We start from the raw sequence: 26584 nt of genomic DNA, 5'->3' as shown, positions 1-26584 counted from the left end.
CTAAGTACTCTACAAGACAGTGACACAGGTTGTTACACCTGTATTAGGGCAGTGCAGGTAATTACACAGGTGGGAAACACAGGAGGGCTCGTGGGGGTGAAGGGTCTAACATGCTGGTGCTGAGCTGCATACACTAGTGGTGCTTGATTTGGCATTTAGGACCTTTAAAGTCAATCCCCATGCACTTGACCCCAACATGCCATTCTTAAGGTGACTCATCCCCTTCTGTCCACGATCAAAAACAGAAATGCATCACTGTTGAGCACCACTCAGAGTTTTAAAGACTCACTCTACAACATGTAGTTTCTTTTTCAAGTGCATAGCTTTCAAGGTTAACAAATTCAAAACGACGCCTGTGGGAAATGTAGACTGAGTGACCCAAAAGTGACTTCAGATCACTTTGTGCTCATGTAACAGCTACGGGCTGAATCAATATTCATGTCAGCGCTAAAAAGCATTCACTACTACAGCAATTACCAAAACAGGACCAATGCATTTCAACCCACTTTTCCCTCCACACCTATGTCTTTTTTGTATCTCTTGTATCATCAAGGGAGTGGGAAGACTGACAGGAGAGCTGGAGGAAAAAGAAGCAGGGAAGAAAGTGGTGGGAGGGCCATAAAGATGGAGGGAAGTTTCTTATGTAAAGCGAGAGAGAGGTTGACCTTCCCAAGTAAATAGACTATGGGCTGTGTCACATAGTTGGCAGACTCACAACTATTCCATCAGCTCCACCATAAATGGTAACGCTCTTAAACTGCACGGAGAGATAAAGCAGACACCCTCTCCTCACTCGTCCAACTTGTCCGCCTCCACTCTTCCACCCATCAACCCCTCTATCCCTTCACCTCCAAGTCCTTACACTCTGTCATCCCTATCCAACACTCTATTTAATCATCTTTTTATCCTTCCATCTCTGTGTTGCGTACACATTTACATTCGTTGCACTTGCCCCCTCCGCTGCCCTCCAGGCGAGAGCATGTATGGACCGTTTCCCAAGCAGCACAGAGTGTTAGTGTGTACATATTTGTGAGTGTTCGTTAAAGAGATAGGAAATGGAGAGGGAGGCTCTGTAGCTCCACACACACTAGTGGGTTGCAGGGTAAAAACATGTCTATGTTTGAAGGACATGTGTGTGGATGTACAATGGTCCTTGTACTTAAGATGCTGGTTTATATCTGAGGAGTTATGCTGATATAGCCTCACGAATACAAAGTATCATAGTGAGAAAAACTGAAACGCATAACCATAACTGTGGCTAGCTTTAACTTAACTTAGTCTAACTTGCCTTGAAATGACTTGACTCAACTTAAGTTTATGCTGCTGTAAGTGATATTTTTTTTAAAAAAAGTGTTAAATAGCTCTATATTCCAACAGTTATCACTGTTATAGAGTTTAGCTAAGTTAGCTTAACTTAACTTCTGTAAGTTAGAATCTAAATTGAGTCCTATATGTACTTAACTAAATCTACCTCACTTAAATTACCCAAACTAAACTTGACTTAACCTAACGTGACGTAGCTTAACCCAACCCAATTTAGGTTAACTTAAGTTACATAAACACAAGTTAACTTATCTTAACTTACTTAAGTTAGCGTTCAATTGAAGTTGTTCAAAACAATATTTCTACTTAACTTAATCCAACTCGCTTAAATTAACCAAACATGACTTAACTTTATCTAACTTAATTTAATCTAACTTTACTTGATTTAATTATACTTAACCTGATTTAACCAAACTTGGCTTAATTTACTTGAATTAACATTCAATCGGAGTCATGTTTCTACTTAACTTATTCTAACTCTCTCAACCTAACTTAACTTAACCAACTTAATTTAGCATTCAATTTGAATCATGTTTCTGTCCATTAAGAGTACAGTAAGTGTAAGTCCAATATGCACTCTCTTTAGCTATGATTAACTGTCTATCTGCACCTTGGTGCCTGGCAGGTACCATGCAGTGGGTTGAGAAGGGTTTTTGGTCTGAATACAACTGCCTGCTGCAGCTAAAACATGTTGCTTAAAAGATAGGGGACACTGAATCAAAAAAATAAAGTTGAGCGCCATGAAACCAGAACAGTTCAATTGAAAGATATTATAAATTAAAACTTTTTTTATGTCAGAGTGCTAAAGGATATTTTTAGGAAATAACCTCCTCTGTAGTCTGGGGTTATGGTACGGCACTAAAAAAAAAAATAATGTGTTTCACTTTTGCTCACAGGGGCTGCAAGAATTTGAAGGAATTTGAAAGTAGGGTTTTTTATTGGCAAAAATTAACTGCAGTGGGAAATACTGTTCTTGGAATCTGCACACATACGGTACAAACACACGCAGCTGCAGAAACTCTACCTTCGTGACAAATTGTCTCCTGTCAGATACACATATTCTGTTCATAATTACTATAATTCATGATTAATAAGCACATTATATTTAATTATTACCGCTGCCAGCAGAAGCACTGATTGACCTTTACAAATAGGTAGACGTTTTGTCTGACTTTGTACACGTGATCCTCAATTAGTAATACAGTATGTACACAGCGGCCGTCAAGCTGGTCTGAGCAGTAGGAAAACAAAAGTCAAAGTCATTTACTGGAAAAATATCATTTGTCGTTTGTCATTTGTCGAGTTCACTGCACACTGAGTAAAGTGTAGTACAAGACCATCTAATATTAGACCTCAGCATATTCCCTGTGGTGTGTCAGTATAGATTTATAGATAGTATAGATCTGAGAAATCTGCAATCAATAATTCCTTGATTTGTGCAGCAGTTGAGCCACTTAGAAGATTTGACCGCAGAAAAGGAAAAAAAGCCTCTTGAATTGATTGAAGGCTTTCATTGTGAATCAGCTGTGTTTTATTAGTGACTAAATCAGCCTTTGAGAGTTAACTTGCTACATATGTCCATTACAGAGGTGGAACACTACGTCACTAGCAATGTTGTACCCAAATGTCATGTAAAAGTAGATATCATGTTAAAATATTACTCTGGGAAAAGTGAAAGTCACTCATATTAATACTACTTGAGAAAAAGTCTTAAAATATCTGATATTCAGTGTACTTAAGGATCAATACCAACATTACATTTTTAACTAGAACTGGAAAACTCAGGCTGTAAATATCTCTTCCATCTTTCCCATTTGTACTATGGACAAACCAACAAGAGACAAAAGTTATCCGCTTTTTTCCTTGGAAACATGCTGACTATGTTTATTATCTGGGTGCAGATGAAGGATGATTTTAAACATGTGTAGAACTGAAAACAGTTGGTAAGACTTGTCTAATTCCTAAAGTGGCAGTGGCATGGGGTACACACTGTGTACAAAAATTCCAGCAGAAAACTTGGCTGGAGGATGTATGGAAATTGAAACCCAGCCTCTCCTCCATGTGGATGCAGTTACACAGACAAACAGAGGCTTAGTGATCCTTATGTCTACTGGATGTCGATGGGCTTGCAATCAATGAAGCGTCTCAGTTAAGTTTTCAGCAGCCTGTCTGGAGACGAGAGGGATCCATGTTACCCAAACCAGGAAAGGGTACTCAAGAAAGAGAGGAGGAAAGACTTGTGAGGGCTGAGAGACGAAGGAGAAGGAGAGTATAGGAAGAAAGAACGACAAAAAAAGGGGAAAGTGAATAGAGGAAGGAAAACAAGAAGAGGAAAAAAAGTGGGAGGGAAAGGAAAAGAGTAGGAGGAAGGAGGCTACATGAAAAGAGGAGGCAGAAGAAACAGAAAAAATAACATGAAGAAAGAACGAGAAAAAATGGAGAAGCAAGGGCAGACAGAGAAGGAGAAGAGACAGGAGAAGTAACGATTGAACAAAGGTGGAGATTACAAAGCCGTAAAACTTCCCGTGTGTGTGTGTGTCAGAGTGTGTGTGTGTGTGTGTGTGTGTGTGTGTGTGCGCCTGCTGCGGATGTTTTGGCATCTGGTTTTGTTTATAGGCACTAGGTCAGGGACCGAAAGTAACCCCATAAAACCTGGCTCTACTACTCCTACTACACACCTACACACACACACAAACAAACACGATACTTGTGTCAATTACTTTACTTGTGTTATATAACTTTATACAAAATCACCCGTGCCAAAAGAACAACATGATAGCCTCAAACACAACATGCATCTAAAAACTTAAACCTGCACTTGGCAAATTGTTTTATTTAAAACAGTCATCAGATGCAATGCGAAACCATGAAGTCTTGATAGAGGGATTTGATGGAATACATTTGAACAGTGGAGGAAAATCAGTTGAGCACAGGAAGTAACTGGATGAGTGATACTTGCAGCACATTACCTCACCGAGAAGTGTATCTACTACAAAAGTACCCAAAAGCCAAACTTATGTAATAGTAAAGACATCGTGCTAGACTATTACTTTGGTAAAAGTGAAAGTCATTCATAGGAATAGTACGACAAATGTTCTAATGCATAAAAAGAACAAGTAAAGGTACATGGTAACACTTTATAATAACCATGATTAATACATTTATAGTTAATTAAGCTAAGCTTAAGCAAAAGGTGGTCAGGGAGGTGGCGACCAAAGTCTGGGGTTTGCATCCCGAATCAAGTCTTTGGTCAAGTTTAGGTAGGATAAAGCTCATTCTTTTGGTAAAATGTTGTTGACATCTGATCTTATTGTGCAACCTACAGTGAGTGAGGCTTGACAACAAACACACGTTTGCTAGTATGAGGCATTCTATGCTGCTGCAACGTACTGTAGCTTTTCGATCTAGGGAGGAGAGGTAGAGTTGTTCTTGAGTGTACATGTTACATGTAGGTCTGATCACGATGCACTCCAAACGACCTGCGGATGTGCTGTGGTCGATTGCTGTGTAATCTGCGTACATTCACACCTTGCATTGCCGTGTCTTTTTCTTCATCCAGACAAAGTATCCTGACACAGATTGCATTGTTAATATCGGCAGTAAATTGGGTCAAAGAGAAAGAAGCCCTGGAGTAAAAAAAAAACTGCAGACTGAGAGTTATAGAAAGAGAAAATATCTCTGTCAGATGTTGTGGGGCCTTCCTGACCCGTTAAATCACCCCTGCTCCTCTTTTTCTCTCTCTCTGTATCCTCTGTCTCTCGTACTCTCTCATTTCCGTTTTCTCTCTCACATGGCTGTAATTACGCTTGTATAAACAAACGAGGCAAGAGAGATACATCAGGAATTCGAGTTGGGCCTGTGGGAGCTGTGGAGTGCACACAATCACACAGAATGACACACACGTGCACAGAGGATCTAAGGTAACTAACACCTGCCTGCAGTCTTTTGCTAGGCCTCATCTGACTTCCCATTACGAACGACTACATATTCCCATTGAGAACTTTTGCAACTACCTCAGTCAAGCGCCATCCAGCAGCTGCATTCAACTTCACACACTCACACATTTCATACACACACATACACTCACCTGCTCGTGGTACTCGATCCCCATGCTCAGAGTATTGATCAGAATGGCGATCATAATCCCTCGCCCAAAGTACTTGCTGTCCACGATCTTCCTGAACGTGTCACACACCAGCCTCCAGAAGCGAACAATGTTCGCCGCCGTTTTGCCCAGCCTGAGGCGCTTCTTTTTGGGCTGCCGGCTGTCTCTCCTGTCCCTGTGGTGGAGGTCCTGGGTGAACTCATACACACCATCACTGTCAGAGTCTCCGGGGGTCTCGTTGCCATCAGTGCCCCCTTCTGATTCATTGGCCAGGGCCTTGGCGCAGTAGGGGCAACTCTCAGGGTCCAGTGTCAATGCTGCTGTGTCCATGGCGCTGCTGGTGGTGCTGAGGTCACGAGCCGACAGCTGGCTGGAGAGCTGGGCTGCAGCCGAGTGAGAAAGGTCAGATGGAGAAAGTGAGACAGAGAGAAGGAACAGCAGTAAAGTCAGCGTGACTGTGATAAATTACACTCATGAAGTGGTTTAGACAAATAGTCAAATTCAATGAAAGAGATCTGTTGTGAACAATAGCATTTCAAGACATTCGCGTGTGTGTCAGAGGGAGTGTGTTTGATGGTGATGGACAGTGTGTGCTGTGTGAGTAATGCCTTGTCTCTACAGGCTGCGTTGCGGCCTGTCTGGCTGGCTGCCAATGTTGCTATCGTCTGAGAACCTGAACGGACCTGGCCTGACTTTTGCTGAGTCCACTGCCTTTAGGAACTTGGCCCGGGGAGACAAAACTGGCTGTCAGCTTAGACATGAGGAATTAACCTTTATTGACGGTAATTATCACTCTTTCTGCATCTAACGAAAAAACACGTACTCTGGATAGTGTTGTAGTTGAGGCTTAATCGTGACAAATTGATATTGTACACCAACCAATAGGTTATTGCAGAGATGGGAACACTTCCAGTGGGGTGTCACCTGGTTTCCTTCACCACTAATATGGAAATCAAGCACAGATTCTGACTGAGTGAGATACTCCTGTTCTCTTCAAGCCCTAGTTTGCCTTCCAGTATCTGTGACCTCATGCCTGTCCAACAGTGTTCGAGAAATGCAATGTTTGTAATGACATCACTGGAAGTAATTTATCAGATTACATGTAGCTTCCTTTGGAGCCACACAAGGCTTTATACTACTTTTTGCACATATCCTGTAGTACTCCCAAAGACCTGTAAACACATTTTTATGTGTAAAATTGGTGGAGTTACCAACTTTAAACAAGTGCTGTACAATTCTACAAAATATCATGTCCTAACAGACACAGAACATAAAGGTCAAGTTTGTAAGATGGTTAATTGTTTAGTCTCATTCCCAACTTATCAAATACTGATGCTTTGGGGTGGTATGTCGGGCTGGCCATCAACCCCCAGAGACTAAACAATCAAAATCTAACTGGACCTTTCATATACATTTGAAGTATATATTTTTTATAATACCAATATGGTAAAATTCAATACTGTAGATTAGCAAATGCACATGGTATGATAACTGTAGACTTTCATAACACTGCACACCTTGAAACCGCTCTGCTCTAGTTAGTTTGTTGTGATTTGTCTACCTGTGGGAGTGTGTGTGTCCACCAGGCTCGATGGACGTCTTTCCAGGGGCATGGGTGGGATATTCAGGTTGAAGTTGAAGTTTGTCAGAGTGCTGGCAGCAACACTCCCTCGTCTGGACTCTGCCAGGGCTCGAGCCTGCAGAGTGGGGTAGTTCTTTGGCCCTGGGGCCGCAAATGGTACAGAGTTCCTCTTCATGGCCCTGGGCATGGGAGCCGGGGCAAGGGAGAAGGGCCCCAGGGTTGACCCCAGGTTTGTGGGCGAGGGGGTACAGCGAAGAGTTTCTGTGTGGAATACACTGTGAAGTGAAGAAGAATTGGCACCTCTTGCAGCTGGACTGGACAAAATTGCTAGGTTTGTATCAGAGGCGGCTGCTGTAACTGAAAGTGGCAGGGCTAGAGTAAGTTGTGTGTCCGTGCTTGTTACAAGAGTCCCTCCGTTGTTGTTATGAGCACCAGCCTCCACATCCCTAGCATCCAGACACCTGATGCTCCCTCCTCCCCTTAAACTGCCATTCCCTAGGTGGTAGTGGTGGTGGTGGTGGTGGTGATGATGGTGCATCATGTGGTGAATCGACACAGATCCCTGCCTGGAGGACTTCCTCCTCCTTCTCTGGCTGCGTTGGGGCTCCACGGGCGGGGGCGTTGCAGCGATGTTGAGCCCGGCACGGCGAGCCAAGAACCTGCAGATATGGGCCACTTGTTTGGCCCCCTTGCGGATGACGTGAACCAGGTACTTGAGCAGCTCGTTGTAGCAGGAGCCCGGCTCAGAGAGGGAGGCAAGAGTGCTGGCGTTGGACATGAAGCGCACCCGCTGCTCCTTCATCAGCTGACTCTCCCTCTGCTTGGTCTCTGAGAACTGGGTGGCAATGACCACCAGGCACAGGTTGATCATGAAGAATGAGCCAATCTAAGGACAGGGAGGGGATATGATGACATTGTTATTCACACGCTCTCGACGGATGTTCACACAGCCGTCCCCAGACTGACCCACTTGTTCAATCATCAGCCGACACACATGCACACAGCTGGTGGCAATGTGAAGTGGCACTTACAATGATGAGTAGGATGAAGTAGATGAAGTTGTAGAAGGAGTGCGCATCCATCACAAAGTACATGATGTCCACCCAACCCTCCAGAGTGATCACCTAAAGAAGACCACAGGCAGGGGAAAGGGATAAAGAGAGACAAAGATACAACAGTAATCAGACAACTCATACAAGAAGAAACTGGAATTAAGAAAAGGAATTATAAGACAACATATTTCACAGTCCAGTGTTTTCTAATACCAGACTCAGCAGAAGACTAATCCCAAACATTTCCCACACAGGCAAACCAAAGCAGTGGCCAGACTTATGGGAGAACTCATCTTCAATCTGGCTTTCGTCCTACAAAATTACACCCCTCAGCTAGACAGAGTGAATGAACACTCCAAGTAAATGCTTTTCAGATGATGTGGAGATAGCAAACAAATGGTGTGGAAAAATGAGGCTGCAGTCTGGTGGTGTGGCTGTGGTGACCTGCTAATCCGGTAAGCCCTATTTCTGTTACACCAGCCTCTAGGGCAATTAGGCTCACTTTCTACCGCTTCGTCTCCATCTTGTATTACAGGCTTGCATGTCAGCCAACCAGACCGAATGTGTCTCTTTACAAATGGTCTACTTTTTTGGTCCAACTGTTCAATCATGCCTTGTAGATGTGAATAGCAGTTTTACCTGAAAGATGGCAATCCAGGCGTAGAAGATGTTGTCAAAGTTGATGGCTCCCTTGAAGGGGTTGACCATACCATCAGAGCAGTTGGTGTAGTACTGGTTCCAGTTGATACAAGTGGTGTTGTCAGTGATGTTAGAGTACATGTCCAGGTTGCACTGGAGGCCTCCTTCCTCATACAGCTTGGGCACAGAGTTGCAATCCCTCATGCCGCTATCTTTGAGCTGGGAGCAGATGAAGGGGTTCTCGTCGTCATTCTCAGTGTGGTAGTATTTATAAGCAAGTGGGCTTTAGGGAAGAAAAAGAGAGGACATTGTAGGGATTAGCCTACAGATTTACACTGAGAGTAAAGAGGCCCAGTAAAATTTATGTCAGCAGGGCTAAACACTTACTTTGAAAAGTGGCTGCTGGCTGGCAACCAGGCATCAGAACTTTTCATCCCACCTTCATACAACTTAATTTGCTTTGGTTACTGATAGAAACCTGACAACCATTACTGTGTGGCCATAGACTGCCCTGATACCCATTGCCAAAATGCCCAAATACCTAAGTCTAAAATTTACCATCATTAGCTAACGTTAGCCAATGTGAGATACTAGTCACACCAGACCAAATAAGAGTGAATTGGCAAAACTACTGAGTTTATTGAAATGAGCAAGAGGGCATTTTAATGTGTAGAAATGTAACTTTTCAATTATTATTATTATTTTTATCATTAACCACTAAAATAAAGTGCAAAAAGATACCCTTGGGTCAGGTTCTTATGGCTCTTATGAAGCATATATTTTGTATTAAATCATAAAAGGACCTGACTGATAACCATTATGATCGACAATTCTTTCACATCCCACGAAAAGAATGTAGAAATGTATGTAGCTAAATGTTGCTCAACCACATTTTTTTTTTTTTTTCCTCCAGCTTTCCCAGAAATCTCTCTCCTGTCTCCCTTCAGGGAAACATGTTTGCCCTTCGGCCTTCACCCTTCAACTGCAACCTGCTTTTGTTGCCAGGCTGTGGCTTTTAAAATAGCTGGATGTTTTTATGCAAAATTATGATTCCTCCTTTTAATTTTGGCACACACAGGGGAGAATTTTAAGTGGATCAACTTTGAAGCCCCAAAGTCTGCAGGTTCTAATTCCATGAAAATCCTCCAGCAGCTGATTTCACTGATTACAAACAGATTGGGAGAACTAATCAGTGAAGCCAGCTGTAATTGTGTTGACAAACCTGGGGCCGAATTATTGGGGAGCCCCTTGTGTGCTGTTTGAGATGAGCACACACGTTTGTCTGCCTGCTACACAACCTCTGTCTGTTACAGAGCACTTGTATGTCTGGAATAATTGGTATGTGTGTCTGGTGATTGTGCGATATCTGGCTTGTCTGTCCACACTCAGGCAGCTAGCGGGCTTCATTAATTGTATAGAAGCCTCTAACACTTTCTGGGACCAGTCCAGTTCTTATACACCTCAGGACCACCTTACACGGATTTATTTATACATTCTTAAAAGCTGCTTCACATTTTGTGATGACCTACAAGCACATTTCTCCAGCTCAGTATGAAACACATCTGATTTATCGCACCCTAAAATGATGCATGGGAAGTGGTTCCTGCCGGGTGCTCTCACATATTCTCAATCAGTCTAATAAAGAGTCACTGTCAACCCAGTTAACAGTTAACAGCTGTTACTTTGCTGCAGCACTAAAATATGCATCAGCAATATGATTTCTAAAGAAACTGAAGCAGGCGTTAAAACAAATATAATCATGACTTCAGACATAGAGCCAGCCTTCAATGGATTTCACCTGATGCAGAAATACAGACCTTCCCGATATATGGAGAAGGTTTCAAAAATGATGATGATGACAAAAAAAATGTGCCAGCTCACCATAGCCATTATGCATGAACTTAAATTACAGCTGCGAGATGTCATAAATCCTATAGAGAATAATGAAGGCCGGGTGACACAGGGAACATGAATAAGTCATGGGTGGTCATGTTCCATATACGATGGGCCACATGGGGTCTTTCTCATTATACCAGAAGCTTGTCCTTCTCCCATTCATCACTGTGATGAGACTCTGTAATTGCTAACCTCATTGACTTTGGTACATGACCTAGTTTACAGTGTGGGGTCAAGGTTTACTCCATAGTATTAAGTTGGCCTCCTGTAGACCTGTTTGCAATCTCATCTTTGTTTTTTATCTCAGCTCAAAGATAATAAATAAACAGATTAATAGATCAAGTCACCTTGTGCACCTTCGGAATACATCTGAAGGTCAATAATGGCACAAACATTTTTTCAAACTGAGAAAATAGGTGCTTTTTGTGACTAATACTTTATTATAACATCATTAATAAATGGTAACTTTATAGTTTATTAGCATTAATAAAGTATTACATGTTTTATAAACCATTTATAAAGCAATTGTTTATTGTTAAGATGCAACTGATGTTTATAATATTTTGTAAATGGTTAATCAACGGTTTGTAAAGCATTCCATTGTTTGTTCACAGTGAAATAACTATTAACTAACGTTTAATTAACTATAATTTACTTTTTAATAACCAAGGTTGTTAGGAAGTGTTATGGTTATGTTGAAATTGTACACGCCAAAGTCGCTATGACCTTGCGTGTCACAGTTTTGTCCATCCTTCATGCGGCTTCATACCCTACTGGGAGCATTTCAGAAGCAAAGTGTCAGTCCTGCTTGATATGTTTGAGGCTCTCAGATTGTGCTGAATTTTTAATTTTTCCTTAATGTTTTATGCTTTAACCATGGGTGAGTAGGCGACATTGTTAAATGGTTTCCTTTTTCCCTGTTTTAGGTGTAAGTTTGATGTTAATATTTCTGTTTTTGTTGTCTGCATAGGGTGTTGTTTTGTGTTTTTTTAAACTGAGCAGATACTGTAGACTATGTTGTTCTTGTGTCTGACTTTCTGCCTGGCTTGATCTGCTCCGTGCAGCTTGAATTGAGTACTGTCTGCTTCCATCAAAACTAGACTCATCGCGTATTCTATGCTGACAGCTGCTCCTAGGACACTTCTGAAATGCGCCGTAACGTGCCTGGTGGAGCCACAAGCATTGTCTAGAACGGCCGCGAGCAGCTCCGGTTGATGTGTCACAGAAGGAACGTAATGCAGACATGCCCGGTGAAATCTAGGTGTAAGTGGTGAGATCAGAGAACAGGCTGACTGGGAATGAATGAGGACTATAACAATTATGATGTAGGTACAAAATATAATATAATACTATACATATATATATATATATATATATATATATATACATATATATATATATATATATATATATACACATATATATATATATACATATATATACACATATATATATATATATATATATATATATATATATATAATAAATTAAATTAAAGAATGTAGGGAAAGTCTTGGGGTCTCAGTGGTTTCGTTATGTTTCTAGCTGCTGCAGAGGCTGAGAAATACAGGTTAAAATAGACAATTCTGTCAAGTCTCAGGTTTTAGGAGGGTGTTTTCATAAAATGCCTTAGGCTTTAGCATGCAATTTTAATGAGCACCCTTGGTCTTAATGGCTGAAGTAAAATAACAGAAGTACAATAATAGAAAATGGACATAAAGTACCAAAAATAAAAGTACTTTTCAGGCAGAGATTGGCACCTGTCAACGTTGCATTAAAGTAATGGATCATTATCGTTGATCAATATGTAAGTGGTACTTCAAGGTTGTTGATCTCATTCTGACTGCTTTATATGCTGCTGTAGGGTAGTTTAATCTCTAACAGTTCATCTTATTTTACAACCATGTGTTTGTAGAACAATATTACCTCCCAGGAGTAGATATATGAAGTACACAAGTAAAGTCAAGTATCTCAAGAGTGCAATTAAGCACAGTATTAGAGTTACTTTCCACCACTGTCTATTATGTTGGACATAGATGATACCAAACAACCATGATTAATCCTGCAGTTAACAATTAACTGTGTAGGACAGACACTGACATGGTAGACATGGAACTCACAAGGGGAAGGTGTCCTCCACAAAGCAGCGGTTTCTGAGCCGACCGACCCACAGCTGGACGCCGACGATGCCGAATATGAAGAAGACGAAGAAGCAGAGCAGCAGCACGTTACCCAGCATGGGCAGGGTGTCCAGCAGCAGTGTCACCAGAATACGCATACCTGAGAGAGAGAGGAGACAGGTTGGAGGTCAAACAGCTGGTAGCACACCATACACCAATACACACACAGTAGATATACAGTATACTATCGTGGATTAGGTTTATGTTACTGTGAAAATAAAACCTCTTTTTACTTCAAGTGGAAGCGCAACATGTTTTACAGAGCTGATATGAGGACTCAGTATTTTATTGAATACTCTGGTTGATATGAGTAGCAATCCAAGTGCCTCTCTATTTACAGCCATTCACACTGCCTAGTACTGGTCTATTACAGCACACTTACAGTATAGGGGCAAGTGCACAATTCACTGTCTTTATGCATTTGAGCAACAGCTCTTTTTTTGTATAATTTAATGAAAATTAAATTACAATGACAAATGGTAGACTTAATATCCTACTACAATTCACTTTCTCTAATTTAGCCTCTGAGTTTTATATGATTTAAACAGCTTAATGAGGTACTGTCAAAACAGGGTCATTCATCGTCGCAGATGAAGAGCAGTGCTGTGGCTTACTTGTAAACAATATGGCATCTGGCTTTTGACAAATAGAAGTGATTCAGGATATTGGTCTGTCAGCAGGACGTTTTCTTTTCTACTGCTGGGAAGGTTTTTATGAAATTAAATTTAACAAACTGCTAATAAAATATGGCGCTAAAGAAGTCCAAATAGAGATGATGGAATGGTGTTGGCATCACTTACCCTGTACAAAATTGTATTTCAGTCATATTTCACTGTTGTGTACCACTACTCACTGGTACCAATTAAATAAATACATAAATACATCATGCCAGTTGTGTTCCATGACGAATGCCAGTGTACACCAGCATGTAAAGTTTCTCACTGACATACAATATGATGCCACTGTGTTAACACACGACTGCTGTCCTCCTGACATTTACCACAGTTTACATTAAATTAATAAGTAAACAAATGAAATAAATACATAACATAAATAAGTGAATATGACATCATGCCCCTGATGATGTTCAATTTGAAAGAAAAGTATAGATATTGATGCCGTAGAACCCTAAAAACCATCCATTAACACTTCTCCAATGCTTTGCTTTTCAACTGGTAAGGAATGTTTTATCCGCCCCTTTGCTTGCATAGAATAAATTGGAGGCAAATATTGTTTATTTTGTGCATGTGTAACCATGCCCTAAAATCAAGACAGCTTTGTTTTTATAGTTAAAGGCTATGTACGCTGTTTGGCTACCATTGCTAGCTTTGATAGCAACTGCAAAAGGATGGCAGTCCTTTCATCACTATCAGTGTGATTACCTTCCAGTGTGACCTTATGGCATGAGCTAGATGTGCCTGTGAATGGTGGCATCTTTCAGTGGAACACTGCAATCAGCAGCTGAGTATGATTGCAAGGAATTGTCATTAGTTTTCTGGGAAGAGGTATTTGGCAGTGGGATACCTGTGTATGCCAGTGCGAACAGCAGTAACATAACACAAGCCAAAGTTGCTCCAATAGTAACTAGAAGCCTGTCAGTTGCATTGCAGGTGTGAATGTGCGTTACTGCATGGATATTAAGCAGGTGTCCCTTGAATGAATAAAGGTTTAAAATACATTTGGATGCGTCACAGGAGTCCTGAGTCAAACTAAAGTCCGGAGATTTGTTGGCAACTTGTGAAAGTGTCAGCACTACACCTCCAGTTTGCTCTGAATTAAGGCCACAGTAAAAGACCGGCTTTTTTCGCCTTTCATACAGTACATCCCTGATTGTGTCAGCTCAGGACAGTGTTCCCTCAAGTTTCTGACAACACACACACACACACACTTCCTGCCGCCCACACACTCCCTCTGCTAAATCTGGCTATGTCCCTCTGCTGCTGCAGCTCAGATTTTGCTCTTATCTTCAAGCACTGGTTTTCTCCATTCATCTTTATCTATCTATCTATCTATCTATCTATCTATCTATCTATCTGGCTGTCTATGTTGCTGCTACTGTGTAATCTCTTTGTGTCTGTCCTTCACTACTTCTGTTTCTCTCTCTCTCGCTCTCCCTCTTTTCCCTGCGGTCTATCCTCCCAGCAGTAACCTGGTGAGTCAGGCGTCAATAATGAGGATCATTTTCTGATCAGGGGTTTTCTGGGTAATTGGAGAGGCCGGGACAGTCCCTGTCGGAGCACCGGCAGAGTTTGTCTGCCGGGCTGACAGCCACCGAGGAAGAGAGGGTACAGAGGGAGAGATGACGAGATGAAGGAGAGAGCAACACAGAGGGAAAGTGAAAGGAAGAGCAACAGAGAGATCGAGAAACTTTTGAGCCAGAGCCCTGTGCAGGAGAAAAAATGCAGGGTGGCCAATCTGTTTGGATATGTGGTATTTATTAAAATGTATTTTTAATTTTGTGTTTTGCATTTTGTGTTTTATCCTTTTTGTTGTAACTTCTTCTTAGTCGGGGCTTCTTCCTGTTTTGCATGACTTTTTAGCTTTTATTCTGTTATATTGTTTTCCTGAGTTTCCTGCTCTAACTTTGTCAGTCAAAGCACTTTGTAAACTCTATTTTTAAAAGGCGCCATATAAATAAATAAAAATAATAATAAAAACATGCTGTCAATGTCTCAAGACAAAAAAGTTTACATAGCCTGAGGCTCATTTTTGTTACGTTAAAATGCTGATGCTAGCATTTAGTACAGCCTCACAAAGCTACTAGCATGGCCTCTATATCCTGTTGTTATAAAATTACAAATTACATTAATTAGTGTGGAGTGGAGAAACATAACAAACACAGGCTCTGCTCAGAGGCATGGTTTGGGCCACATCCTCAACGAGCAGTAAAGCTTATGCATCCCAACAGGGTGAGCAGTAATGCTTTTAGCTCAGCAGCTCCAGATTTTTTTCCTAAAAAATGGTGAAAATAATGTCTTTTCAAATCAATTTGGAATCTCTGGGCTTCCAGAGACTTGGATTACGCTGGTTGAAGCCATTTTAAAACAAGTTCCCATCTATTTCAGAACGCTGTTTTGCTGTGGAGCTCCAGAAATGTTTTGTAGACTACAAACCTGCACCCAACATTCCATCAGCATGAGGGTGAGTAGATAATTAGTGACTTTTCATTGTTGGATGAACTTCTCCTTTAATTCTTCACCCGTCTGTAAATAGTGATTTTCATTTAAATATGTATTTTTGTCATCTTAAATTATATATATTTTTTTAAAAATGGTCCCCCGGTCGCTGCAAAGACAAAGCATATGCAAAGTATTTCTCCTACTCAAAATATGTCTCAATTCACTGTCTTCTATGTGTGTTTGTATCCCACAATAGGGTACATTCAAAAACATGATTCTGAAGTGACATACTGCATATAGATACAATGTGTTTTATTGGGTTTTGCATGTGGTGGCATTCATTCAGATCCTCTCTGGTTTGGAGCTGTTGCTTTAAATGAAACACATGTATTTACGAGGCATGTTTAAACAAAATAAAATTCCATCCATGTTCCAACACCTTTCATCGATGTTGTGCCATCTGGGAGTGGTGCACCAAGCTGCATGAGAAACTTTTCATATTTGTAGATAGATACGGAATTCGTTTTCATGTGGGTACACACTGAGACAGAGACTTTTGCTGTTGACAGATGGGAGGAAAACAAGGAGGATTTTGCAGATTTGCGAAGATATGGAGAACAAATGAGGAGAAGACAGCCAGGAGAGGCAGGGAGGAGATAAAGGGAGGAGAGGAGCAAAGGTTCTACTGAAGGACCCGGGAGTGAGTGACAATGAGGAGCATCTGCGGGATAACACGCATGTGTGGATTGTGTCTTTCGCAGCATCTATGTATCTCAGAGGGAAAGATGTGAATATGAAACCCAGCTGAGGAGAAAGTGACATCAGTGGAAAAGAGGGAACTCTTCAATGACATCCCAGACTCTTGAAAAACACAGTTTTCAAGCTTTTTCAATTTGTGTAATAGCTGCCACATTATGTAATTTGATGTAATTCTCAACTCCCAGCATAACAGAGTATACAATCACACAGTGTGAGCTGAGACTCACAAAGAAAATCTCTCTCTGAAAATTCTCATAATCACACAAAATAGTTATTAAATGCTGCGCTTGTTTACAAGACAAACATCTTGTCATGATTCAAAAGAAGCAATCCAATGCAGGGATTTCTGTAAAAAGTGTGAGTCACTGCCTGTGGCCATTTGATGCCACGTCTTGCTTTTAAAATAACCGTTTAACGTAATTCCCCTGAAGTCGCATAGAAAGACTTTTTGTGATGCATTCTGCTGCTGTCAGAGGTGTAGAGGCTCATATATCTTGACAGAAACTGACTCTCTGCCTACAACACCAACACACATCCCTTGCCTGACTGTAGGCAGCCACATAACACACACACAGACCACGCATTAAGCAGCAGCTTCTTCACATGATTGCCCTCAGTGTAATATGCTGAGCTGTTAGGATGCTGCTTAGCTGTGCCTGAGTTAAAGACAGCAGCTGGGATTAGTGTCCGCTGCAGGCCGAGGCTCACTGACTGGTTACATATGCTGCGATCCAGAGTGGAGATAGGTCTGCACAATGACTGTTTAACCATTCTGTGCTGGTATGCAAACCTCTGAGAGAACAACATGGATCCTTTGCTACTTATTTTCTCATTTTTCATACAAAGCAGCTAAGTGTGGAGTTGTGGCAGAAATTATACACTGTGCATTTAAGGGGTCCTAAGGCTTCATTTTACATTTCCTTTAAGATTTGTGTTATAAATATTGTATTGTATGTGGTGGCACTGGCAAATACAGTTAAAACAAATACACATTTTCTACTAAGAGTAAATCTAATATGAATGTTTCATCAAGTTGTTTTGGGAATGAAGAAATCCAAAATGACTTGGGAGGTATGTACATATTTAAGACAAAAAGGGTGAGGACTACATACAAAACTTATTGTAATGTATGTTAAACAGGTGAATTTATGGAAAACTCTAGGGGGAAAAAAGGAAAACATTCTGCAGCTTGCTCATTGAGTTTCAAAAAATTATACACTGAAGGTACCGTGTGGATTTTTCTTGCAAACAAAGTTATGTTAACATTCAGTATTTCTCACCAAGGCGTAAGCACTGTATGTACAGTACATACAGTGCTTATGGGCAACAAATGTGTGTGACTGCATTTTCTTCCTACTACAACATTTGCTCGGCCAATTTTTCTTTATAACTAAGAACCATTATTTACATCCATGTGAACATCGACTCGCAGTCTTCCTTCTCTTTGTTGCCGCATTGCTACTTTTGGCGGTACTCTACAGGGAAATATAAAAAAATTATTAAATTAGCAAATTGCCTGGTGGTAAGGATACCAAAGGTATTTTATTGACCCCCAAATAGGCTACACTATATATTTTTTTTCACTTTGTTGTTGAAGATGTTGAAAAATTCTGTTTTGCAGTGATTTTTATTGTATGTTTAATTTTATTTGAGGCTATAACTGCACAGAGCAGGATAGCTCTTTGAGAGAATACTGCATTTTCAGATGAGTGATGGCAGTTAGGGAGCAATTAAGCCCAAGGTATAAGGGTGTCAAATATCCGTGGTGGCAAAAAATTAGTTTATCATCTAATGGTATAAATCAGTGGTATAAATCAAGGCATCATATAATACAGTACATTAGATGGGCAAGAGCCAGGTTTGAGGATCAACTTTTCACTGAGTGACGAAAGCAAACATGAATATGATGAAAAGCACCTCTGTTTATCACCCAGATAGGAGAATCAATCGTCTGAGCCTCTCCCGACCTGAATAGTGTGCTCATTCCAACTGATCGACATTTCATATTCAATAACAATCATCTCCTCCTCCGCCTGCGCGCCCTCTCCAACCTCGCGGTGGGCGGCCACTCCATTCCAACATGGCTGGCAGGCGGGTGGCTGTGTGTGATCGGGGAGCCATCTGTTAGCAGGCAGATTAGGTCTGCTTCCTCTGCTCTCCTGTCCAGGTCCGGCTCCGACCCGGCCAGCTTTGTAATCTGTGCACTGTGAACTAATGGGCTTTCTGAGTCGAGGGCCACTGTACACCTGCGTCTCTTCTTATTTGCTCCGAGTGGATGGTGACTAGTTGCGTGTCAGCGACTCCAGACGGAGATGACTAGACGCCCCTGAAATGGAAATGTGCCTCTGCATAAGCAAGCCATGTGACCCGAAGAGAGAGAGTACATGCAGAAAAATGAAAACTGATGGAGAGAAAGAAGAACAGAGAACCCTTCTGAACTCTGTTCACCTGCTATTTTATCTGCCCGACTGAGTTTTGTTTTTGTGCTCACGAATTTGTATGAAATTACAGGAATTCCAATCTGATCTCATTAGACCTGGGGCCTCATTTATGTGTACTCACAGTTTTGTGGTTAAACCAAGGGTAAACTCATTTCTACAGACAGATTCTCTCTTCTTTTGCATGAGAGTGTTCATATTTGTACCACACCTGATCATGTGTACAATACCAACAAACGCTTCGTAGTCCAAGGTGTTAAGGAAGGGAACCCGATTCCTAAAACACAGACACACAATCCCGAATTGTACTTCCAACCAGAGATGATCAGTTCCTGAGGATGTATAAGATGTCTTCCAAAATAGAGATGAGAAAAGAAAGAAGGCATTACTTGTATCATTTTTGTGTTCTCTCACAGCTCAAAAAGGGTGCAACAGGAGTAGCATCATTTCAACCTTGACCAATGGTGCGTAATTAATAACTGAATGACAACAAATTAAGCGTGGACACATTGGAGAACCTTATCTTCATAATACAATATTCAATGTACCAATACTCAAAAACATTAAACTAGAATGGAACTCACATTAAGTGCCCTATATTGACAATTTCTGGATTTGTCCTTTTTCCTGGATCTGCGCCAAAAGTCTATTCTGAGCCAAGACCCATCCTCCTTAGTAGTTTGTGGGTATTCCTGCTGACAAACCAACCAACAAACCAACCAACAAACAGGCACAGATGAAACCATAACCTCCTGGGCATAGATAATGACATGCAAACATGCTGATTGCTACAGTATCTCCACAACTCAAGTTCTATTCGGCTTAATATAGCTTCTACATTAAGGTTAATAGGACTTTAAAAGGGATGTCGTTGACCATACAAGGCATTCTTCTTCTTCTTCTTCTGTAGCCTATGTAAATGAGCTTGTTCATGCAGGAACAGATGGGGATAGAAGCGTTACAATCTATCATTGTTGTGTAAAGATTTGAGTAGTTGTGTGTGTTTGACACAATTTTCTTGTTTATACAGACATATTTGGAACTTGCTCCATTCTAGGGACGGGAGTTGGAAACTAGCATTAGCTACAATCTCTGTATGCAGAACATCAGTCACATTGACTTGTTTGTAACAAGTGGAAGTGTTACTATGTTAACCTGCATTGTCCCCATCAAATAAACTAAATTAAATTAAATTAAATTAAATTAAATTAATATTCTGATAAATGAGGCCCCAATACTGCAAAAAAGAGAAGAACTTTAAGCTTCTCTGAAGGGATCACTGATTTCTGTTTCCACAACATCCCACTTGATCTAATTCATTCTGTCTACAGTTTGATTTCAAAAGAATCAATTTTCCCCACCTTTATACAACTAGACGTCGAAAAGCAGCACTTACCACAGCTTAAACTCAAATCTCTTTGACAAATCGTAGCTGTGTTGGGGAGATGGTTGCCTACCTGTCTTCAGGCTATCTGGGAATACTTTACCGCAGCACGACTCCAAGTGATCAAAGAACTGAATTTCAAGCTTTAAGAAACTGCAGCAGCTTAAAACCTTGATTATTTTGGACTGAAAATACAGGTAAAACAAAAATCTCTTTTAAGCAACAATATATCACAAGCATGTCGAGAGCTGCTGGGGGTGTCAACTTGAGGTTCGACTAACAAGATCTTTTGTTTTTAGCAGGCAACGGATTGACAGCGAAGACCAAGGATTACTCTTTGACATTCTTTGCTTCTGGCAAACAACTTCCTCCCCTGAACTCTTTCTAACCTTATCAGTCTTTTATTCCTTTGGCTCCAGTCACAAACAAGAACAAGCCCTGCGGATCAAACCCGTCCCCCGACTCCTCCAGGCTCTCCCTCTTGTCCTCACATTACAATACAACAGCAGAAGTCACGGGGTGACTTATAGGCCTTGCGAAGAATAGAAGCTAGGACGTTCTTGCTGGCTCTTTAATTACAGTAATGAGGCTCTGCAAACAATGTGCTATAGGAGGAGGAGGAGGAGGGCATGAGCAGACAAGTAGCTGGGAGGTCGATGATGTTGCTGTGTTGTTGTTGCCTTTAAAGCTTATCTGGGCGGAAGTACAAGACAGTGTGTGTGAACCAGGCACTGCTTGAACATGGGGTCCAACAAAGCGTGGAGAACAGGATGAAACGCTCCGTGTAACTGATGCATGGGTGGAAATAACAACGCACCCATGCATGCATTGCAGGTCTGTTTGCATGTAAGAGTATGAGGAAAATGTGTTTGTGAGCGCAGCTTGTGTGTACGCCAGTTGGACAAGGCTTGGGGGAAAGGGCACACGCTGTGGCTAAACAATAACGAGTCATGTGAAGGCCATTCTGGGATCACTCTTGTTAAGACGGAGATGTGTCTGAGTGTGTTTATCTGAGGGTGTAAGGGTTTGTGTCCTGTGATATTCACCTATTGACCACTGCCTGTGGCTTATCAATCACTGCCTCACTCAAACATGGCTTATTCTCATTATTCAAAGCTTCATCATCGTTAACCAACTCTGAGAAAAGAAGCATGTTTGTTTGCAGGCCTGGGGCACCATGCCAGAACAGCCCTCAACCCTGATGCAAAGTATTCTCCTTCTTCAATAATACCGCTTTCACACTGGGCAAAAACACCCATCTGGCTTTTGTCTTCAGTTGGAATGGGTACAATCTCCATTCATTCACAAGTCAAATGACTATGCAGTAGTAGTAGTAGGTCTATCATCTCCAGCTCCAAACCACAGTCATGGAAACACAACACCCGGCTGGACACGCTAATTTTCATCCCTTTTCCGACGCGATGCTGTCTCTGTTCAAGCAGCGCTCAAACATCATCGCTGTCTTTGGAGGAGAGACAAAATTAAGTGCTATGAAAAACAACTGTTGTAACATTGTCACTGGCCTCCAAGCTCTTTTCTAACGTTAAAAAAGAAAAAAAAAACATGGCAATGGTAGTCAATCACAAATTTCTAGAGGGTTTAACAGACCTTAAAAGGCCTTCACATATTTTTGCATATCTGATACCATATCAGTTACACATGATAATGTCCTGCTTTATAGGGGGTAATTCAAAGTTAAAACCTTGATCTAAAAGTGAACTTGGATGGAAAATGCAGGTAAAACAAAATCTCTTTCGAAGCAAGAATATATTGTTATCTTGTCAAGGGCTGCCGGGGGTGTCAGCCTGAGGTTCGACTGACAAAATCTTTTGTTTTAGCAGGAAACAGATTGAAAGCATTGTACAAGGTTTACTCTTTGACATTCTTTGCTTCTTCCTTCCCTGAACTCTTTCTTACCTAATCTGTTTTTTATTCCTTTAGCTTCACCTATTTTTAGAGGATTTACCTCCCCTTAATGGTATCAGTTACACATCAAAAATTTCATGCTTCAAAGGGCTAATTTGACGATTAAAGTATATACAAATAGAGCACTCTCAGCTGTCCCAAACTGGACATATCTGCAGTATCGTGTTTAGGCTCGTGCTAAGTCTTGGTCTCGGACATTGTTGTAAGTTTAAGCTCAGCTATGTTTTGTTTTTCAAGACATTTCTCAGTGCCATGTGGAAAGAGGAAAAGGCAAAGACAATTAGGGCAATGTGTTGCATTACCCTGTGTAGATAATCGTCAGCATTGGGAAAAATATCTTAGGTCAGGTTTGGATCTCAAATTTGGCGGATGGGTTCCGTCGGGTTGGGTCCTAAAGATGTGAGTATGGTTGGGTTCAGGTCTCAGAGTTACTCACATTTCTCATTATGTTTTTTAAGGAGTGCACATGAAAGAAAGGAGACACGTCACTTTTTACTGCCACCTGTCATTGTGTTGGTTTGCCAGATCTGTTTGGCTTAGCAACCAAGGCAAGTACCTCCTTAATCTGTGAACAAAGGGCAAGAACACACACAGTGTTTGACAACAAGATTTGTTTTTTTTCATGCCGTATCATCAAGGTTCACACTTTTGAGGCGGTCTTAAAGTTTTAGGTGATGGATTAACTCTGGGATTGTGTAGTTTTGTGACTGTAGTGCAGGCAAGGTAGGGCTCAACAATAGGGATTGCCCCATTGCCTGGGTCAAATAAAATACTCATTGAGCTAGAATATCAAATTCACTTGCCCAATCAGGCAAGTGGTCAGAAAGAATTAAACACATTGTCGATTCCGGAGTTGATGATTGTCCCTCCTGCCTGTGAAATCCTGTGTCTTCCAGACTCCATCCCCTCTGCACTTCCATATTTTGTAAGCGCTGTCTTTTTGTTACAACTTGATGGTCTCCAAGCCCGAGCCAAGATAACCCTGATGGCATCATCATAGGTTATTTTCTCAGACCCCATCGGACAAAACTTCTCCAGTGCCTAAAATACATTATACAATTGTACTCACGAGCTGAGTAGTACTCCCTATGTGTACTAAACTGGCCTTAATGGCTATAATTGGTGGAGTTCCTCTTTAACTTAAACTTTCCTTGGCATGAAGGAACTGTGATAACCAGATTGGGAATATAGAGTAACCCCCGCCAGCAGACAAATAATGAATTACAAATTAAAACTGCAGCTGGTTGGAATGATCCCTAAACCAGGCACTTTGGCAGGAGAGCAATTATTATCCATTTCTATTCCAAAAATATGTCTGAAAAAATACAGTAGTGTTTGCTGGATATTAAATGATTGTGGCACTTTAGCCTGAGGATAAAAAAAAAACCTTATTATCATCCTGTGTATAACAATGGCACCTTTACTCCTACAAACAGAAGCTGGAAAGTTATATCTCAGCATTTCAAAGTCAGTATTCTAGTGTTTTTCATGCCCTGAGGCCTGAAGCTAAAACCCATTTAAACAGCTCTTCACTTCTAGTTGCAGCTGAATCAAGGTCACAAAAGTAGCATTTGCTGACAATTTATTCTAAATGTTACAGTATGCAGTTATTTAATACTTAATAGAAGCACCCTGTGCTTTGAAGAGAGCAAAAAAGCCAAACCAAAAAGGTTTGGGTTATGAAACCAATCTAGATTTGGATTTTTTCCTTCCGTCTTTGCTCTTTCCATGCACTACTCGTACTCACACCAATGCAAACTCATAGTACAACTTCTATCATGGCACCATATCTGTATCCATGCCACGAGCAGTGTGTCCAATAGACAATTCTTTCCTTCCAGAGAGGGAGATCCTCTTCTGTCACTCAGAGAAGCATACTGTATTCTGGACACTCAAGTGGCCAGCAGCTCCATTTGAATACTATGACCCACACAGAGGTATGTCACAGGTTGTCATGTCTGCCTTGGTGTAGCCAATGACAGGCCTGGTACAAGGTCCCTGCGGGCTGGTTCTGGACGTGACGCTAATAGCCAATCAGGTGGCAGACGGTGGGTGGTGACGTGATGGTGACACAGCATGGAATTTTTGTTTTTTGTCGGCAGCCGGTGGATGAAGCCTGCAAAATGTATCTGTCACTTTCACTGGCAGGACTGCCATGTTAGCACATCAATCAATGCCAGAGCCCAGGACGTGGACACCAGCCCAGTGTTCATTAATACAAGGCTGAGGGGGTGTGTGTGTGTGTTTTAAGATGAGCTCCAGCCTTCTGTTCCAATACAGAATTAATGTAAGAGGTAACAGACAGAGAGAGAACAGTGTGGGGCTGTAGAAAGCAAGGCAGAGGACTGTTTATACATCTGTTGATCCAGGTTCAGATACAAATAAAATAACACAGCAACATGGAGGTCAACTAAAAAGCTGAAGATGGGAAGTCTGAGTGAGCCTGCTGACCTGTAAAAGCCCACTGAAACAAGCTATTTAATATACAGTGTGAATCAGCTGAGGTGTGCAGCACTGTCTGGTCTGCATCTACAGCTATATATCAGCCTTGGCTCCATGTGCACCTGGCATTAATATGCATCTCATATATGGATTGTGTCAATTCATGATTTACTGGACTACACTGACACTGAATATAGAAATATAGCTACACTATAACAATATATTTTTCGTGTCCTTACCAAAACAGTGATTATTACACACATCATTTCCTCTAATAGGATTTATGATGTTTAAATTGATAGCACCTTATTCACCTGAGGACACTTCCCGGACACTTTATCTAACGATACTGATCACAGCATGTTTTATGTATGTGCTGTCTAATGGCCCTGTGCTATAAAATACTTTTTAATTCGCACAGCAGCTTTATTTCATAGATGAAATGCTCATTAAAATACAGTAATGGTTGGTAATGTACCAAGTGGCTCTCTTTCAACCACATTCACACAAGGTAATCAAAGTTACTAAAGAAATCCCGAAGACTGTGTCCAGATTAAGTGTAAACCCACCATGACATCGCCCATTGGTTCTGATGCCTCGAGTCTGCCATATTGGCTGTCACCATTTTGTTGTTTTGGAGCCAGAAATGACTATATTTGGACACAAGGGTGGACTTACTGTTGTGGCAACTTGTCAATCATCAAGTAGTCACTCTCCCAAGTGTCTGTTTAACTCTTAATAGGACCATAATTTACAAAATGATCATCAAACTATATTGAAGAAGACTTGAAACTACAATCAGATTTTCATTTCATTTTAAACCAGTGGAGTCGCCCCCCCCACCACTGGCCTTTATAAAATGCAAGTTTGAGGCACTTCTGCATTAACTTCACCTTTCAGAAAAGGGAAGATTTGCCCAAGTTTTATCTAGTCAATGGTCCAGATATGATTAAAGCACAATAGCTCTCTATGCTGAACAGTTACCTAACCTGCTTGAATTAGCACCAAAATCCTGTTCAAGTCTTTAATAGCTGCCACTGAAGCTTCTACAGTTCTCAACTCAAAAGATGAAGAAAAGCAGTAGAAAAGCCAATCTTTTTGTTGAATCATTTATTAAATTTTTAGTCATGCTAGCAGTTATAGGGATGGCATTGGGTAATTCCAATATTTTTAAACATGGGCCGCATTTTTGAATATGTTGGTGTCTAAATGTGGTAAAGGTACAAAAAGTTTATGAATTGGTTCAGTAGACATATTGAAGCCAGTAGCTTCTTGTTTTTGCCACTGATAGTGTCAGTACAAGTATCTGAAATCATTTTAGAAAGGATCCCTGCAGAGAAACCTTGTTGTTAAAGAATAAGATCTTTTTTTTCCACCAGAAACTCTCTTACTCTCACTCTCTTCAAAGACAACAGACTCCATCGACAAAAACAATTTTACCTCTCAAAATTTGGGAGTCTGTGGTCTTTCACTGCCTCAATTGGTTAGTTTTTTGTTACTGTAATACCTCTGTTTTAAAGGGTTATTTTGGATCTGAACTAGAGCATTTAGTGCCACCGACCTGCATACTGTAACTTTAAATTGATTCAATGCTGCTGCTACAACTATGAATCTGTGGATCTTGTCACATTTGTACCATCTGTGTCATCCCTATTTTATTCCTCTTTTGTAATGTCACTGTACCAATTCTGCAGATCAAATTCTATGTAGAGTACATGCTGAACTTTAAAAAGGCGAAT

The 26584-nt window shown here is 41.0% G+C and overlaps 1 protein-coding gene across 15 annotated transcripts in view; it reads right to left on the bottom strand.

The window, feature by feature from the left end:
• Positions 1 to 26584, bottom strand: part of cacna1g (calcium channel, voltage-dependent, T type, alpha 1G subunit) — a 173533-nt gene that overhangs the window by 108124 nt on the left and 38825 nt on the right. For all 15 annotated transcript variants that reach the window (XM_084343142.1, XM_084343143.1, XM_084343132.1 and 12 more), the window contains exons 4-8: positions 12718 to 12877; positions 8702 to 8984; positions 8042 to 8134; positions 6990 to 7896; positions 5411 to 5811 (exon numbers count right to left, since the gene is read on the bottom strand). In XM_084343142.1, the coding sequence (XP_084199268.1) occupies positions 5411 to 5811; positions 6990 to 7896; positions 8042 to 8134; positions 8702 to 8984; positions 12718 to 12877 (1844 nt within the window). The remainder of the gene's footprint in view (positions 1 to 5410; positions 5812 to 6989; positions 7897 to 8041; positions 8135 to 8701; positions 8985 to 12717; positions 12878 to 26584) is intronic.

Source organism: Pagrus pagrus, assembly GCF_965226575.1.
Source record: "Pagrus pagrus genome assembly, chromosome: 21".
NCBI classification, from domain to species: Eukaryota; Metazoa; Chordata; class Actinopteri; order Spariformes; family Sparidae; genus Pagrus; species Pagrus pagrus.
The sequence above is the reverse complement of the archived record's forward strand: the minus strand, read 5'-3'. Positions and strand labels throughout refer to the sequence as shown.